General features: G+C 37.7%; 1 protein-coding gene across 12 annotated transcripts in view; it reads right to left on the bottom strand.

The window, feature by feature from the left end:
* Nucleotides 1-15,595, bottom strand: part of SMPD3 (sphingomyelin phosphodiesterase 3) — a 119,736-nt gene that overhangs the window by 28,097 nt on the left and 76,044 nt on the right. For all 12 annotated transcript variants that reach the window (XM_083851403.1, XM_083851405.1, XM_083851398.1 and 9 more), the window contains one exon: nucleotides 7,258-8,881. In XM_083851403.1, the coding sequence (XP_083707529.1) occupies nucleotides 7,258-8,595 (1,338 nt within the window). In that variant the 5' untranslated portion in view covers nucleotides 8,596-8,881. The remainder of the gene's footprint in view (nucleotides 1-7,257; nucleotides 8,882-15,595) is intronic.

Below are 15,595 nucleotides of genomic sequence, written 5' to 3'. Positions count from 1 at the left end.
CGAAGTGTTTAAATACACACAAATTCAAAGGATATGCCATTGCCTTCTCTTTCGTGGGAAGGAAATCCAGGTGTGCAAACCAGAGAAGAGAGAAAAATTTGTCATACTCCTGAAGAAAGTGCTCCACAGAATTCGTCACCCCACAGTCTACGTGCAGGCAATAAACCCAAAGCTGGGGAAGGTAAATAATCTCAATGTAACATTAAGAATCCTTCAGGGAGATGGGATATTACACAGAACAGTTGTAACTTCCACCATTATGGCTTAATTACATCTTGGACTGTAAATGAGTCAAACCATTCATTTCATCAGATTAATTATCATTAAGGTGTCAATTTTGTCACTGGAATAAATATGAGTTGTAGTAGTGATGCCTGCGGCACTCTTTGAAGAAGGTATGTTTCCAAAGTACAACATAGCTCTATGGCAAACAAATTTATATTCGTGACAAGAACCAAGCTAATGATCACACCATGAAGGAAAACTAGCCAAGCTGAAAAGCACACCTGCATGCTCTGTGGGGAAGAAAAACAACAACAAAAAAGCCCTCTCCTTAAAAGCATGAGGATTGCATTTGCAAAGAACATCGTCTCAGCAAAGGGCTGGAGTTACTGTTTGTCTGTGAAATAAAACATTCCAGACAGAAAATAGGAGCAGGGTACATAGACAGGGTGACAGTAGAAGTGGTAGCGTCTTGCTCCCACAGAAATACTCATCCTGCTTATATGTAGCCGATGAAGTTCAAGGGAAATGCCCTTAAAAATACGTGACCACAAGACAAAGAGCTGCATGACACCCCAGTAGCGGTATCTCCACACGCTCGGGGTTCACACCGTTTGATGCTCTCAGATCCTGGTAACAGCACACAGTTTGTACCTCCTCCCTATTTCAACCACTAGGAGAGTATTGTGTAGACATCCTATCTACCTTAGTACAATGAGCAGACAATAAGAGTGAAGGCAGAGAAAAGAAACAAACGTATGATACAGATTTTCTCTTTCAACTTTTCTGTAGTCTGAAATTTTATCAATTCCTCATGGACTTTTTTCCCCCTCCATTTCAGCTATTTTCTAAGGCTAGCGGGAGAGTCAGCACCAAGAAACTAATGGAAGAACCAATCAAACTGTGTGCCCAAGTGCTAATTACTGTTGCTGTTAAGAGATGATGCCAAAGAAAACTTGCTGTGACTCATACAGTTCAAACATTCCTGTCTCACACAGATGATTTAGAGTAGAGGTAACTTCCAAGAACGATTTATTTTATTCCTGTACTTTGTTTTCTTTGTAGTAGTTTTTTGGTTAGACCCATTGTAAAAACAGGCATTGTATACTAGTACTTCCACAACTCTGCCTTTTGCCTTCAGGGATATGTAGCAGCTGCTAAAGAAGAGGCATTAGTTAAATTACTAATTTATTATTATAAATATATTTATCTAAGCATATTAAATAAAATTTAAAAGTATTAAATGTTAGAGATCAGCACAAAATCCTTTTTGGTGCTTTGCAATTCCTTCTAGCCCCAGTAGCATTTGATTTTTTCAGAATTCTATTTCTTTGCACCTACCGTGTGACAACGGCTGCTGCTTCATGAGCTCAGAGAATTAGTTATTTGGCAAAGTTTCATTAAGTTTATATGCGAGGGAAAGCGTTTGGCTGTAAATTGGTGCTATGAATGAAGGGCTCTCTGTTTTCTGAAAAAGGATAAAGCCCACAATTTGATCTTAATCCTGTATTTCATCCTCCACAACAGTTGTAATGTGTCCCACTAATGAAGGAGAAAAAGGTTGGGATTAATAACTTCAGTTATATCAAGGTGAAGTAAACACGGTAAAGTTTCATGGGTAGGATTGTCCTTTTAAAAAAAAAAGCCTCAGCCAGTTTACTGGACTCTGTCCAATTCTTACATTAACATTTTAAAGGAGAAACTGAACATGTGGAAAATGTTTAGGTTACCCTCCTGAGTTAAACAGGACAGCTTTAGAGTTACCTAAACAAAATCATGAGCAGCACTAGACATTTCTTTTAACATCTTGGGATAACTTAGGTATGGGACAACTGATCAAGGAAAAGAGTCTGAAATCTCTTACTGGCCTCAGAAAGGAGCCATCCTGCTTTTCTCTGTAATCCTTAGGTAAAAAAGGTTCCCAATATGTTGTCCAACTGCATAGCGTAAGTTACCCCTTCATTCTCAGCCATAAAGACAGCTTAAATTACCCAAGCAAAATTTAACTGCATCTGTAATACAAAAAAGAATGAGAGATGGTAATTCAGGGAACCCTCATTTTATCATAAAAAGCAGACACTCAGAGAGTAGCAAATAAGTAGAAACTGCTTGGAAGCAGTTTTGCAATTGGAGCTAGTGCTCCTTCTACCATCTGTTACAACCACTCCAGCTCTTCTGAGAACAAGGCTAGGTTTGCACATAAAGCAAAGGTTGCTAGGTTTCCTTTAAAACAATGAATAATAACGTTCTCTGCACAATTACTGTACTTCCTGAGAACAGCATTAATTTTCAGAGAATTTGAAAAGTAAATCTGTTAATAAGCTTAGGAATTAATATTAATTAAACACAAGTTCTTTCAGAAATTTAGCAAAACCCACAAGACTTATAATTTTTCCTTTTTAATTCCTACAGTCTTTGTGTTAGAGTACTATTATCTGTTCAAACTACCCACATCAGACTGTGGTTTTGCTTTTGCTTTATATTCATATACTGTGTTTTAAACAAGAATTCTTATTTTTGCTAAAAGTATCTCTCTTAGAAGATGCCAAAGAGTAGAAGCCTCCTACCAAGAACACTAGGAAGAATAACATCGATTTAATGTAATTCCACTTCTCCCAGTCTCAGTGGGAAGAAAACCACTCCAAAACCTCTGCTCAGTAAATAACTAGTTTGAGAGTACCCCTTTCATTGACCTCCCTACCCCAACTACGCATTTACATATCTTGTTGGCTTAGGTTCACATTACAGTTATAGGCGTTACATTTTAAGGCTAGAAGGGCATAATTTGCCAGCAGAGCTGGACAAACTCTCCAACTCAGAAACTCATCAGGTCAAGTTAAGGGTGAGTTTTCTGATTTTACTACACTAGAGTCCAAAACTTGAACAGAAAAATAAAAAAAGCAGTACAGCTAAGCATATTGATATATACTAATACTCCTATCCAAAGATGAATGATTTTTGAAGCCTTTTAGTAATTTACGAACTGGTGCCCTCACTGGTAACTTTTAAAATTGATTTGCCTGCAGTATCATAATCCAATTTCTGCAAGGGACATGCATTTTTTAACTCCCTTTAAATTCATTAAAAATACTATGAATTAAAATTATGTATGTGTCAAACCAACAGCTGCAGAACACCTGAGAAAAGTGCAGTCTGCATCATGTTATATACAGGTACATGCAAGCTAGCTTATTAGCTAGAATCACCAGCACAGGATAGCACCTGTGTCAGTCACACTTCCCTCCTCTATCTGGAGCAGAGCAGCAATAAGAGATAACAGAGATATAAAACCTACAAAGCAGACTCGAGGGTTCTTTTCTTAGGCATTTTAAATTAATGTGAAATGCAACACCAGAACACGGAGTCACGGCAGAGTCTCCCAAGGGCTCTGACTGTCAAAGTATGAAAATGGATCGGCTGATTTATGTGTTTGCTAACTTCTCCTCCGGGTCCTTACCAGCAGCTAAGAACAGTGGTTTAACACTTCAGACAAGAAATTGTCACTTAGATGCAGGTGACATTTCTCCCCTCCCTATGCACTATGTTTTTCTGTGACTGTATCTCACTTATGTCGCAATGAGGGCCTCTTATACTGGACACAAGAACACTGCTAGAGTTTGAAGAGATCGAAGTGCTGAATGTAAATTAGTTCTCCACTAATGCAGAAAACGGACTTTACACAATAGCTTCTCACAACTCTGTCATCCTCATGCCTTCATCCTGAGCTGGAAAGCACCAGCCTATCCAGATGAGAACAACAGCCTGTGATCTTTGTCAGGAAAGTGCCAGCAGCAGCACCTTTTGTGACAGACAACTTCAGGAAGAGAACAGACCAAGACTAGCCAAATTCCTTTGCACAGGTCTCCGGATAGCTTAAGTAGCATGAGGCTGTGTTAAAAGTCCCTATAATTTACTTACATCTTCTTTCTTTGGCTGTGACACTCCAGGTGTTAAAACCACAATCAAATCCCATTACCTTCTTGTGCTCTAGTTTCTCCTTCTATTAAGCAGATGTTGACCTTTCTTTATTATGCACTTTGAGACATACAAATGAAAAGGTGTACGTAAGAGCTGATTATTGTTACAGCTACTAATAATAACCCTTGAGCTGTCTAAGTCTCTCAGGTAAAATAATTCTGTATAACTAAGCAAATCTTTCAAATCCTTCCAAATCTCCAGCTGAACTTTACAATCTAGATGGTGAAGGCAGTGGAGGAAAGAGGCAATAGAAATCTTATTCACTTTAAACAAAAATGAAAAAATGCATGAAATGCTTCACCCTGGCAGCAGGGATCTGTCATGTGACACAACTCCCCCAGAACAGTTTTGCCTTTTCATTCCAAATAATTCAACTTGCATTAAAGGTTTAGTTCTGAGACCTTCAGTTTATCTCAATAGTTAAGTTTGTAGCAAGGAGACAAATAGTGCTCTTTAAATGAGAACCGATTTCCTTCTCTGAACATTCCTCTGCATTTGGATATTGGGTCTTTCCCGTGGATCTGAAAGATTTCAATAAAGGCTTCATCCTCCCAGTGAGTGAAACCACAGTGATTTTATCTGTATTGTCAGAATTTGCAAGTCTTCTCCCCTCGCTTTCTTTTCATACTTTTTTTTTTAACGGCATGGAAAGCAATTGGCCCTTTACGCAGAGATGGAATCTATGCAAGGGGAACAAGCTTCTAAAGCATACCTCAAAAACAAAACTCAAGCGACATGTTTCCAACTCCAGAAGTAGGAGCACTGTGCTTTTCACAGGAGTCATAAACTTAAAAAAGAATTTGCACAGGACAGAGACACTTTCTAAGTCCACGGCAGCACTGGATGCGAGGCCGTTAGGAGGACATTTCTGCAAGGCTGTATTATTGCTGTCTTTGAAGTCATGCAGAGATAAACTCTAACGTAGGATCGGATTATGTCGTATGCACGGAAAGTAAAGCAAGAGCTGCCCTCAGCCAGTAAAAGGAATGACATAAAACCAGAGATATAAGTACTAAGTAAGATGTAAGTAGTACTATGCCATTAAAATTGACTAGAATGACCCCTTCTAACCAGTTACTGTACGCTTTGTTAGCTTGCTGCTACCCCAGCATAAGACCTGAAGAATTCTGAAGTGAACGAATTGATTCTCAATGACTTCAAAACCACACCAGGCTTTTTACTTACTATAGTTTTTGTCACAGGACTCCACACACATGCAGTTACTAATTAAGCATTACATCAAGAAAATCAACCTTCATACCTATTTTGTTTCAATGCTCAAATTAAATAGATCATTCCCACACTTTTTTGGTCTAAGAAAGAAACGAGCATTGACCACCTAATGCACAAGCAAGACAAAGTCATTTCATTATCAAGGTAGACTTGGAATTAAAAATACTTTAGGTATAACATGCAGTATGTCAGAATGACACAGACATGAGGTAAAAGGGTCTTTTAGCTGGGCCAGAGTTCTGTAATATTTAAAAGAATGTAGTCATCTTTGAATCTTCATATTAACTGGTCCCTATTCCCTGTTCAACTGTAACATTATTTAACAACTTGAATCCATAATTAAGTTCATCATCCCAGGGGAATTTTGAAAGGAGGCTTAATTTTCTGCAAGAGAAATAGAGACATTGCTGTGTGCCTAGCAGGGTAACAAATCAATGACTCAGCAGTAGGCAGTTGAAAGCAGATTGTTTTTAATCGCTTGGTCCCTGATATATACATATCCTGAAGGGCAGTCTTTGTGACCCTGGTAATTTTTATGTTGAACAACATGTATGTTCATTTTTTTTTTTTGCAAACAGCACTTTATAATGAAAGAATAAACTCCAGCTGTTTATAAACAGATAAGAGTATAGTATAGACAGATGTAATTTTTTGAAAAACCCGTATTCAAATACGGAATTTTTGTTTTTGCCAAATATATGTGAAATACTGGAGCATTATCAGACTGCAAGATCTAATATTTGCTTTTTATGCAATGCAGTACCAATTTTTTCTTTGTTTACAAACAACAGGTACAAAACACCACTGATCCTTATTAAGGGTTCATATTTTTAATGGCTAGTAATAGCTTTTGCTGAGGACTAGTGAGCATATGCACTAGAAAATACCTAAAATTTCAGTTGATATATTTTGCTAGCATTAGGAAAAAAAATCCATTTGTAATGCATTTCAGTAACTAAAAGCTGTGACAGAATCCCAGAACCTGAAATCCAGTATCCTAGGAGATTTTCAGATCCATGTAGGTTTGGGTCCACAGATCTGGACCTCTGCACAAAGTTTTTGTTTGTAGTTAATTCCAAATTAAAAGGGCCCACATTCCAGTTTGTGAAGAGCACTGCCAGATTCTCCTGAGAATTCAGCATGAACAGCTATTAGTCTTGGAAAAGCAAATCATTGCATGTAGACTTGTATTTCTGCCGTTTGTGATTTACAGAAGTGTAACCCCAGGCTTCCTGTTCCCACTACCATTAGTTAATTTTAGTAAACTGTGTTAATAAAGGGAAAAAACTCTGTGCTCCCCAGTGTCCCATGCATTTTTGTTTGCTCTTCTTCATATCTCTTCATAGCGATTATTTTGCAAATAAGAGAGAGGAATAGCCACACAGTTCATTGCAATACTTTCAGTTTTATTTTACTGTCATTTAGGCTTGATTGTCTTTCGATTCCATTATAAACATGTAGCATGAATAAGCTGGTGTCCAACTGTAATGCCCATAGTACTATACTTGTGTGAAGAAGTTTAGAATGTATGCCTTTTATTAATGAGATTTCTGTAAAAAGAAACTAAAATTCCATGTAAACTACTTCACATTTCAGCACTTAAAATTATACTTGTCTTACCTCCAAAAATTCCGTATTATTTCATGCACATCAAACACTTCAACACATTATCTAGGCCACAAAACCAATATATATATATAAGTTAGATCAGGTAATCTAGACTCAAAAATTGCTTCTCTGAATTCTTAACAGAAATGACTGAGAGAGAATAGCTTAATTTTATAACTTGTCAATATTTACAGCTTCAAAAAGAAAGGCTCTTACCTTGAGAAACAAGGCTCCCTTGGAAGCCAAGGAGTCCGTTCCTTTTCCATTGGGGTAACAGTGATAGGCAGCATCCATAACAGGATAGCGGCTGGCAAAAAGGAGACCACTGTTCACAAACTTAAAGCTACAGCAGGCATGGCAACTGTAGACCCCAACATCATAGACAATGTATTCAAAATAGTGATGAAGCTGCTCTTTCAATTTCTCTGCAGCTCTTTTGTCAAACACTTCCTGCAAACACAGAAAGTCCAAGTTGGCAGGGAAGAAAGCAGAGATCTCATGATCAAAGGTCTCATCCGTATGTTTCTTTTTCCGCACTGAAGTCTTCTTCATGACCGAAGCCTTGTAGAGGAGCTTGTTGTTAACAGTGCTTTGGTCCACTGTGCCGTCTCCAACACGAACCTTAACTAGTGACTCTCTTGAGGCCGAGTAGCTGTCTAAGCTCCCAGAATCTCCTTCCTTCTGTTTGTGGTTAGGTGTTTTTGAGATCTCTGCGTCACCTTCCAGCGAGTGCTCTGCAGGGCCACTAGCGTTAGCCTGCCCATTGACGGTATCTGTTTCTATGTCTGACATGTGGCCATTATCCTCTCCGTTTATGCGGACGATGCAGGTGTTTTCCTCTCCTTCATTTGGCTCTCCATTTCCACCCTTATCTTCTCTGCTATCCTCACTGTTGTTCGAGCCAGAGTTGTCTCCTTTATACTCCATTGATGTTGTCCTTTTGATGCCAACATTAACAGTACGATTAGTGCTATCTCCACCCTGGGGGGAAACCAAGCTGCTAAAACTTGCTGCACTGATGGACGTGTTGGTAGGAGAATCTATATATATTTTGATCTGTGGTCTGCTTGCCCCATTTCGGATCCTCCGGCCAATCTCCTTAGCCCTAGCCTGTGTATTGAAAACATTATTAAATCTTGCCAGAGAATCTGGCAGCAGGCAAACATTGGCACTGCCAAAGCAGAAGCTTTTCCCATTCCCTGCAGCCTTCCATTCAGTGAGCAGTGTGGCTCCATTGGCATGGCTCTTGTCTTCTAGTCTGGAGTAGATGTATGGCCTCCTGGCTGACTGGAGCGGGGACCACAACAAGAAGCCTATCAGAGCAAAAGGAAGAGAGGCTACCAACAGCGCCAAATAGATGGGAGTGGTAATAATGATGCAAAGTGCATGAAAATAGCACGGATCGTCTGCTCTTTGACGTTTTTCATAGGTGGTTGGAACAAAAGAGGCCACAAGCCTATCTGCAAACCAATAACATGGGAAAATTAGGCCCCAGGAAAAGGAATGCAGAACTGACAGAAAGCTGTTGGGAAATGGGGAAGTGTATAAAACCATTGCAACTTAATTATGACAACACTTCAGGGCCTACTACATGATGTCACTGTGTCAAGCATCCATAATAACACTGGTAGAGGGTTGGGGAAACAAGGTCCAGTCAGGAGTTTGTTTCTTCCAGTAAGAGTCAATAAGAAAACTGTAAGAGCACCATTTCACTGTGTTGTAGTAAAAAGAAAAGAAGGCCACTGTTTTTGTTTGGCTTTTTGGCATTTGTATTTGTCAAAGGATGTCATTGTTCACTGGAGGCTGCCATAACGAAACACTCCAGAGGCAAAGAGAAAATCTGTAAAAACAAAAGACACAAAACACATATAACAGTTACTAAAAGTTTGAAGCAGGTTTGCTCATGCTGATTTTGCCTTCATAATATTTCCCTGTTTTGTTTAATATTTTTGACAGTCTTTTACAGATCATGCATCTAGATCAACTCTAACTACAAGAGACTGGTATTTTGGCACATTAAATCAGAACATCAACCACTTAATGCACATGACAAATGTTGTCATGGAAGACATTTCTACTGCAAAGTTCAAGCCTTACATTCAGAAATATATGTTGGACAGTTTAATATTCATTTATTTATATTAGCTGCTTTCAAATCTTCACAAATGGCGTGAAGCAGCTATCTCTAGGCATCTAGCATTTTATCACTGAAGTTAAACTTACTTGAATTGCCAAGGCCATTAACAGAAGAAAAAAAAAACGATGCAATGAAGGTATAATGGCAAAGGCACCTCGTATTCAAGAGCAAAACCCATGCTTACTAAAAAATGGTTTGCTTTGCTGCACTTCAAAACAAAATGGGTTGACTTACATTAATAACAACACCCTTCTTATAGTTAAAAATGGCTTCAAATTTTTAATTTTCACTTTATTAAAAACAGTAAATCAAACTGCTTTGCTTTAATATTTAGGTATTTAATACTCATAATTTAATTCAAGTTGTAGATCAATTTCATTGCAACAGCCCACAAAAAAATCTTAAGAAGATTTCCTATAAAAGACTTCTTACATATTCTATAATTCTATATGGTGCATGCTTAAGCAAAATATGAAGTCATCATAGTTAATATTATTATTTATAAATTTCAATTTTCAGCTTTGAATAAAACAACACTAATTGAATATATAAAATAAATTTCCTCTGAAGACAGAGCATGTCTTTGAAAGGTTGTCTTACCAGTTGCGAAATTCACATCTGAAGAATTTATCAAATGCCATCATTAAAAAAGATACAAAATGGTAGAGACATGGTATGTACAGCTTACATATCTTTTTTAAGTCATTTAATCCTAACAGCTTATAGTAAGTTGAGGTTTTATCACAGGTTTTGATAATAGGAAATGTAAATGATTTTTTAATAAACACTCCTGTAAATCAGACTTTATCAGTCTTGACAGTGGTATCACCAATGAATGTGATATCACTCTCTTCGAACTGAAATTGTGATACTACCCAATAAGAAGAACAAGAAATGAAAAGAATGGAAATAAGTAAAGCAAAGCAATCAGGTCACTTATCAAGCACTCTGAAGAAGTATAAAAGAAAGTGAGAAGGTTAGAAAAGGAGTTTTACAATGAATTAATCTCTTCATCAGCAAAGCTATATAACTGATGAAGGCAGAATTCCCATTTATAATATTTCAAGTTTAAACCTAGAATGTAAATAATATTGAGCAATACTGAATAAAAAAATTCAAGAAGTTAGAGAGAGGATGTATATTGGACCATGCTTCAAAACTCTTCTTTAATTTTGACATCTTAGATAAAAATTACAGAAGAATATTTATTGGCATAAATTCAATTAGAATTTGGGACTCCTGGAAAGCCAAACTTAGGGAAATAGTAGGTTGATGCATATTTTAAATATTCTGCAGGGCACACACAGACAGGTGGACATTTCTATTTCTATTTAACAGCAAGTAAAACAATGATATGGAACACAGAAGAGAGTTCTACAAAGCAACAGTGCCTCAATATCAAAATAAAATGCAATTCTTCAGTTTTCTATCACCATTTAGATTTTTGCTTCTCCAAACCAAGCCCTTGCAACTGATTTACATTCCTCCTGGCAGCATGTTTTTAACTGTGGCACACATGCAATACCACACTGCCTACTCAGAGTATACTATACTGGTCAGAAGTGATAAATAAGGCATTAGAATACATAGCTTAGCTAGCTCTCTTTTTACCACACACATTCTTGTTTATTAATGATAAGAAAATTCTTTCTTCAACCTAAATTCCTGATCAGCAGGACTAAGCGTAGTCATAGCACATCAGATCTGCAGACATACATTTTTAGTAGGCACCTTGGATAAAAAGAGAATTTTATTAAAGAAACAGATGAGATAGCTCATAACAAAAACTAACTGGAGACAGGAATCAATCCTAAAATACAACGAGAAAAATCAGGTTGGGTGAGAACAAGATTATGAAAGCCTTTGAAAGTGAAACCAAGTAACTGGTACCCAAATACTACAGAGAAGCAAAATAACAGCTCACAGCCAATTGCAACTGCTAGCACTAGGGCAGTCAGCTATGTTTACTGCAATACATGGTCCTGTTTCTTTTTTTTTTTTTTTTTCCCTGATGGTGCAATTTCCATGAAAATTGCAAAAGTTGAATTAAGGAAGATATTTTTTTCTTTTTAATTGTTAGCTTAGCAAAACTTTCACAATCTTATACATTATGTTTGAGTTTAAATAAATGAGTGACTAGGCAAGTGCCAAATAACAAACACTTGGCATTTACTACTTGCCAAAGGCATTTTGGGATGTTGATAATGGGGGGAAGCCTAGCAGATTTGTTTTCCTGAAGGATTTTTAGGACTCTTCAGTATGACTCGCTTAAAAGACACTCTGGCATCTATAAATCATATGTTAAAAGATAACTTTAACCCTGTCCAATTACGTTATTACTGTTAGACAAGAAAAACTGTGAAGAAGTTATTCTCTTCTTCTTGATGCTTAAAATGCTTTATAAAATCCACATTGATTTACATAATCACTCCACAGACTAGAAAGATTCTTCTTTACAGCAGTCCCAAGGATAAAGGGAACACTGTGGTTTAGGGTATGTGAAGTAAGGATGGACTGCAAACCTGGTACGTGATATTTCAACTTTCAGGCTAATGAACTTTATGGTAAAAAGTGACATTACACTCTGCAACCCCACTGCAATTTGACCTTTACTATTCTAAAATCACGTGCCAGAAGGCAATGCAGAAGTACAACAGATTCATATCAATTTGTCTAATTAGGTCTTCTACAGATAAATATTTTCTTAAGTGTATGATGACAGGGTGTTAAAGCTCCTACGAAGACATGATGCCAAGTGACAGTTTTGTAAATAGAGCAGTCAACACCTGTGCAGCGGTGTGGTGAAGTAGAGATCAAGCCCAGATAACTCATGCAGGTTCTGTTACGGACTGCAGTCTCAGTAAGTTACAAGATAAACAGCTGTCCAGCAACCCATAAAATGTTCAACTAAAATGGATTCACAAAAGCAATTATCCACATTATGGGAACATAGTAAATCTAAGGGACTCATGTTTCCTGCAGATAAAACATACTATCATATCTATTAGTTAAAAAGGAAGAAAAATGAATGTAATCAGAAATCCTTTCACTGGATAGAATCATGCAGCAAGTACCATAAAGCAAACTGGTTAAGAGTGAAGATTCAAAAACATTTAGCAAGAATGTAATTACTTGTAAACAGTAAGGACTGAATGATGGCTCAAGACAGCATGGTGACTGCTACCCTTTCCGTGCCTTAAACAAGGACGGTACCTTTGAAAATCGTGGAAGAGCGGCTGTATGGTTTTGACCAGGTGCCAGCTCCATTCACTGCTGGCCCAGTTGAAGTGGGGAGGCAATAGGGAGCTGAGTGCACAGATGCATTCCATCGATTTTCTTCTCTGAATTCTAGTAGTATTCTCACAACTAATGGTACAAAACTATAAAAACTCTGGCACCACAGCAAATTTTAAAACATGATAGTTGGAGAAAAGGAAGGAGGGAATCGTGATCGGATGTCTTTTCATTTTTACATATTGCAGACAGAAGACATCGGCACATCAGGGCCCTAATTAAAAAACACTCTGCTTGGAAGTAAAATAGTATTCTAATTTATTAATTTTATAGATGAAGGAAATCGCACAATTTGCCAAAGCTGTGTTACAGACTTACTGGCACACACGAACAGGAACTTAGTTTCCTACTCGTCTCTTAGCTGCAAAACCATATGTGTGCTAGTGCCCCAAAGCAACCCAAAAAGAGACAAGAAAGAGGCATAAGAGACACATTTTTCATTTCTGCAAGATCTTAAAGGCTGGGGGGAAGGCACCACGCGAGTCAGCTGCAACTTGGAAAACATGACGTCAGTAACATCTCTCCTAATGCAATGGTTTAGATGGAGCCCAGAGCTAAAGTGCCTAATTCCTTGTGATGATGGGTATTACTTGGTAATCCAATGCTTTATTCATAGGGGCTTGAGAGATTAAGGGAGAATTTAAGATACTGCAATGAAACAGATATTTTTATATGCTACAAAGAGGTAAACAGCAGTCTTGCTTCGTTGTTTTTATTATTTTCTAAGTGTTTGAAGGCTAAAAAAAGACTTCATTTAATTATTTTTTTTTATGATGCCAATATAGAACATTTCAACTTTATTGATAAAGACAACAGGTGGAAAGGTTTCAAAGATTTTTATGATTATAATTATGCCCAGAAGTGCACTAGAGACATCGTAGATCAAGAGATGTTCCTAGCTCCAACGTAGCTTACAAACTAGATAAAGGACAATACAAGTCGTCAAATGATAGAGAACGAGAAGAAAAACAAAGGCTGCAATAATGAGGTTATGCGGACAGTCTAGAAATGGGCAGAAAGTTTTTAACTTCCTTTTTCTTAGAAAATTAACACTTTCAAATTCAGACAATTCAAATTTCTTCAAATTTGCTATTAATATCTCAAATAGTTTTAAAATACATGTGAATCACTGCAAGAACATAGGTTTAAAAAGATTAAATGGCTGAACTGTGTAACTGATTTAGAAAGTTGCTCTGTGGGTGCTGTTTTTATTCATGAAATGTTTACATAAATTCATTAAAACTTGTTTTTCTGGAATCCTGACAATTGCTTGATCTTCAGTGAAAGCTGTACCAATACATTTCTAAAATTGGATTCTAGAAAAAGAGATTGTTTAGAACGTGTTAACTTTTTTTTTTTTTTTAGTTCATTATTGTCAATTGGTTGTTATTTGAAGTAGAGAAATATAGCTTACAACAATGCTACCGCTACACCACGCAAAATTGCAAAATTCAGTGTTTGACAGTGAGAATAGGCAAGATAAAGACCTGTGCCTGTTTGCTTTTCCACGTCTCTTCAGCATCACAGCAAACACAGGTCATAGGGAAGTCAAAATCAAAACTCCCACACAGCTTGGAGGAAACAGACCAAAATAGAGAACTGAGTGATCCCCACTCAGGCTCTTGTCGTTCCTTACTAGACCCACCACAGCCTCATCTCTGCTTTCCTCCATGGTCTTGTCTGCTTTTGCTCTCCCCAGACTTCATAAATTCTCTCTCTTCATTTACATTCTCTTTCTAATTATTATGCATGCTTTTACATGGGGTCTAGTTTAACGACTAACTTCCTTTCTGGGAAAAAAAAAAAAAAGGGCAAAATACACGTGAATTGTTGTCCGTGCTTGATTGCATAACTGTAATTAGAGATGCAGCTATCTCAAGGTGCTAATGGCTCTAATGGAGATGCTTTCTTTTTCCCTTGTGGTCACTTCACAGCCTGATGTTTTAACTAAAATCCTGTTGATTTAACAGGATTTTAACTGATTTTAACTAAAGTCCTCGCTTTCTGATGCAGTTCGAGATGTACATTAAAGGGAATTTTAGCAGCACTTACTGGCTCACCTTAACTTCCACTTAAATCAATGTAATGTTACAGCTTATGAAACTCTTAGTTAGTAAAAACTTAGAGAAAATGTGCATTTGCTTTGACATGAGAATCTGAACTCGGTCCACTGCTGATGCTGATGAATAAAGCAGTATCCATTCAACCCAAGGATTTGTCAGAAGGAGAAGGGAAGAAGGTATTTTAGCAGGCTTGCCATTGCAACGTTGATTTACTAGTTTTTGCCTAAACTGTCTTCCTTCTTTCTAAAGAAGGTAATCAAACATTTCCTGGCTACTCTGCACCTTGTCTCTTTTGTGTCTAAAAGCTGCCATCAGGCAAAAAGCCACTACAAACAAAGTGTCTAGCTTAATTGAAATAACCTGTAAAAAATGAAGTATTAAAAAGTGTGAATTTACATGTCTCATTGAATGCCAGCAGTGTCTGCAGTTAAGTATGTGTTTGCAAGAAAAAGAAACCAACAATCCCCAGCAGTTCACAGAACCTGCTAAAGCCTCTGGCACACTTAGTAACGAGCAGGGTACGATGCAAGCTCTGTTCAAAAAAAAAAAAAAAAAACCAAATACTGGGTCTGTGTTTTCAAATGGAACTTTTGGAACATTTACTGAAATTCAGTGAAAGACGTCGAAGCTGTGTATTTGAGCATCTAAAGAGCTGTTAATCACAGCCTTAGTAGTTTAAGGGACCCGAAAAAGGCTTGGGAAGCCAACTGACTTCTCAGAGCAAATCAGCTCTTGTGTAGCAGCCTACCTGATGGGCTGAACCGGCAGCAACAGAAGTAGCTCTTGTCAACTGTTACCTGCATACAACCAGTGGGAGAAAATAATCCTGCTCATTTGACAGAAGACTGACTGTGGCTGGCCACCTGCTCAGAGACCTCAGCAGAGAAACCAAGCTTCATACTGGGATGGTGTCCTGTGTACTGTCAGCCCAAACGGGAGTTTCTCTACCGCCGAGCTGAAAATCTGCTTGCGATCAGACTGCAAAACTTGCTCTGTAGTGCAGCATGGCAACACATTCTCATCTCCAAAAGCAAGTCATCTCAGTGTGGTAGTCCCGGAT

Source organism: Anser anser, assembly GCF_964211835.1.
Source record: "Anser anser genome assembly, chromosome: 11".
Lineage (NCBI taxonomy): Eukaryota > Metazoa > Chordata > Aves > Anseriformes > Anatidae > Anser > Anser anser.
Note: the sequence above shows the minus strand (reverse complement) of the source record. Positions and strands in the feature narration are given on the sequence as shown.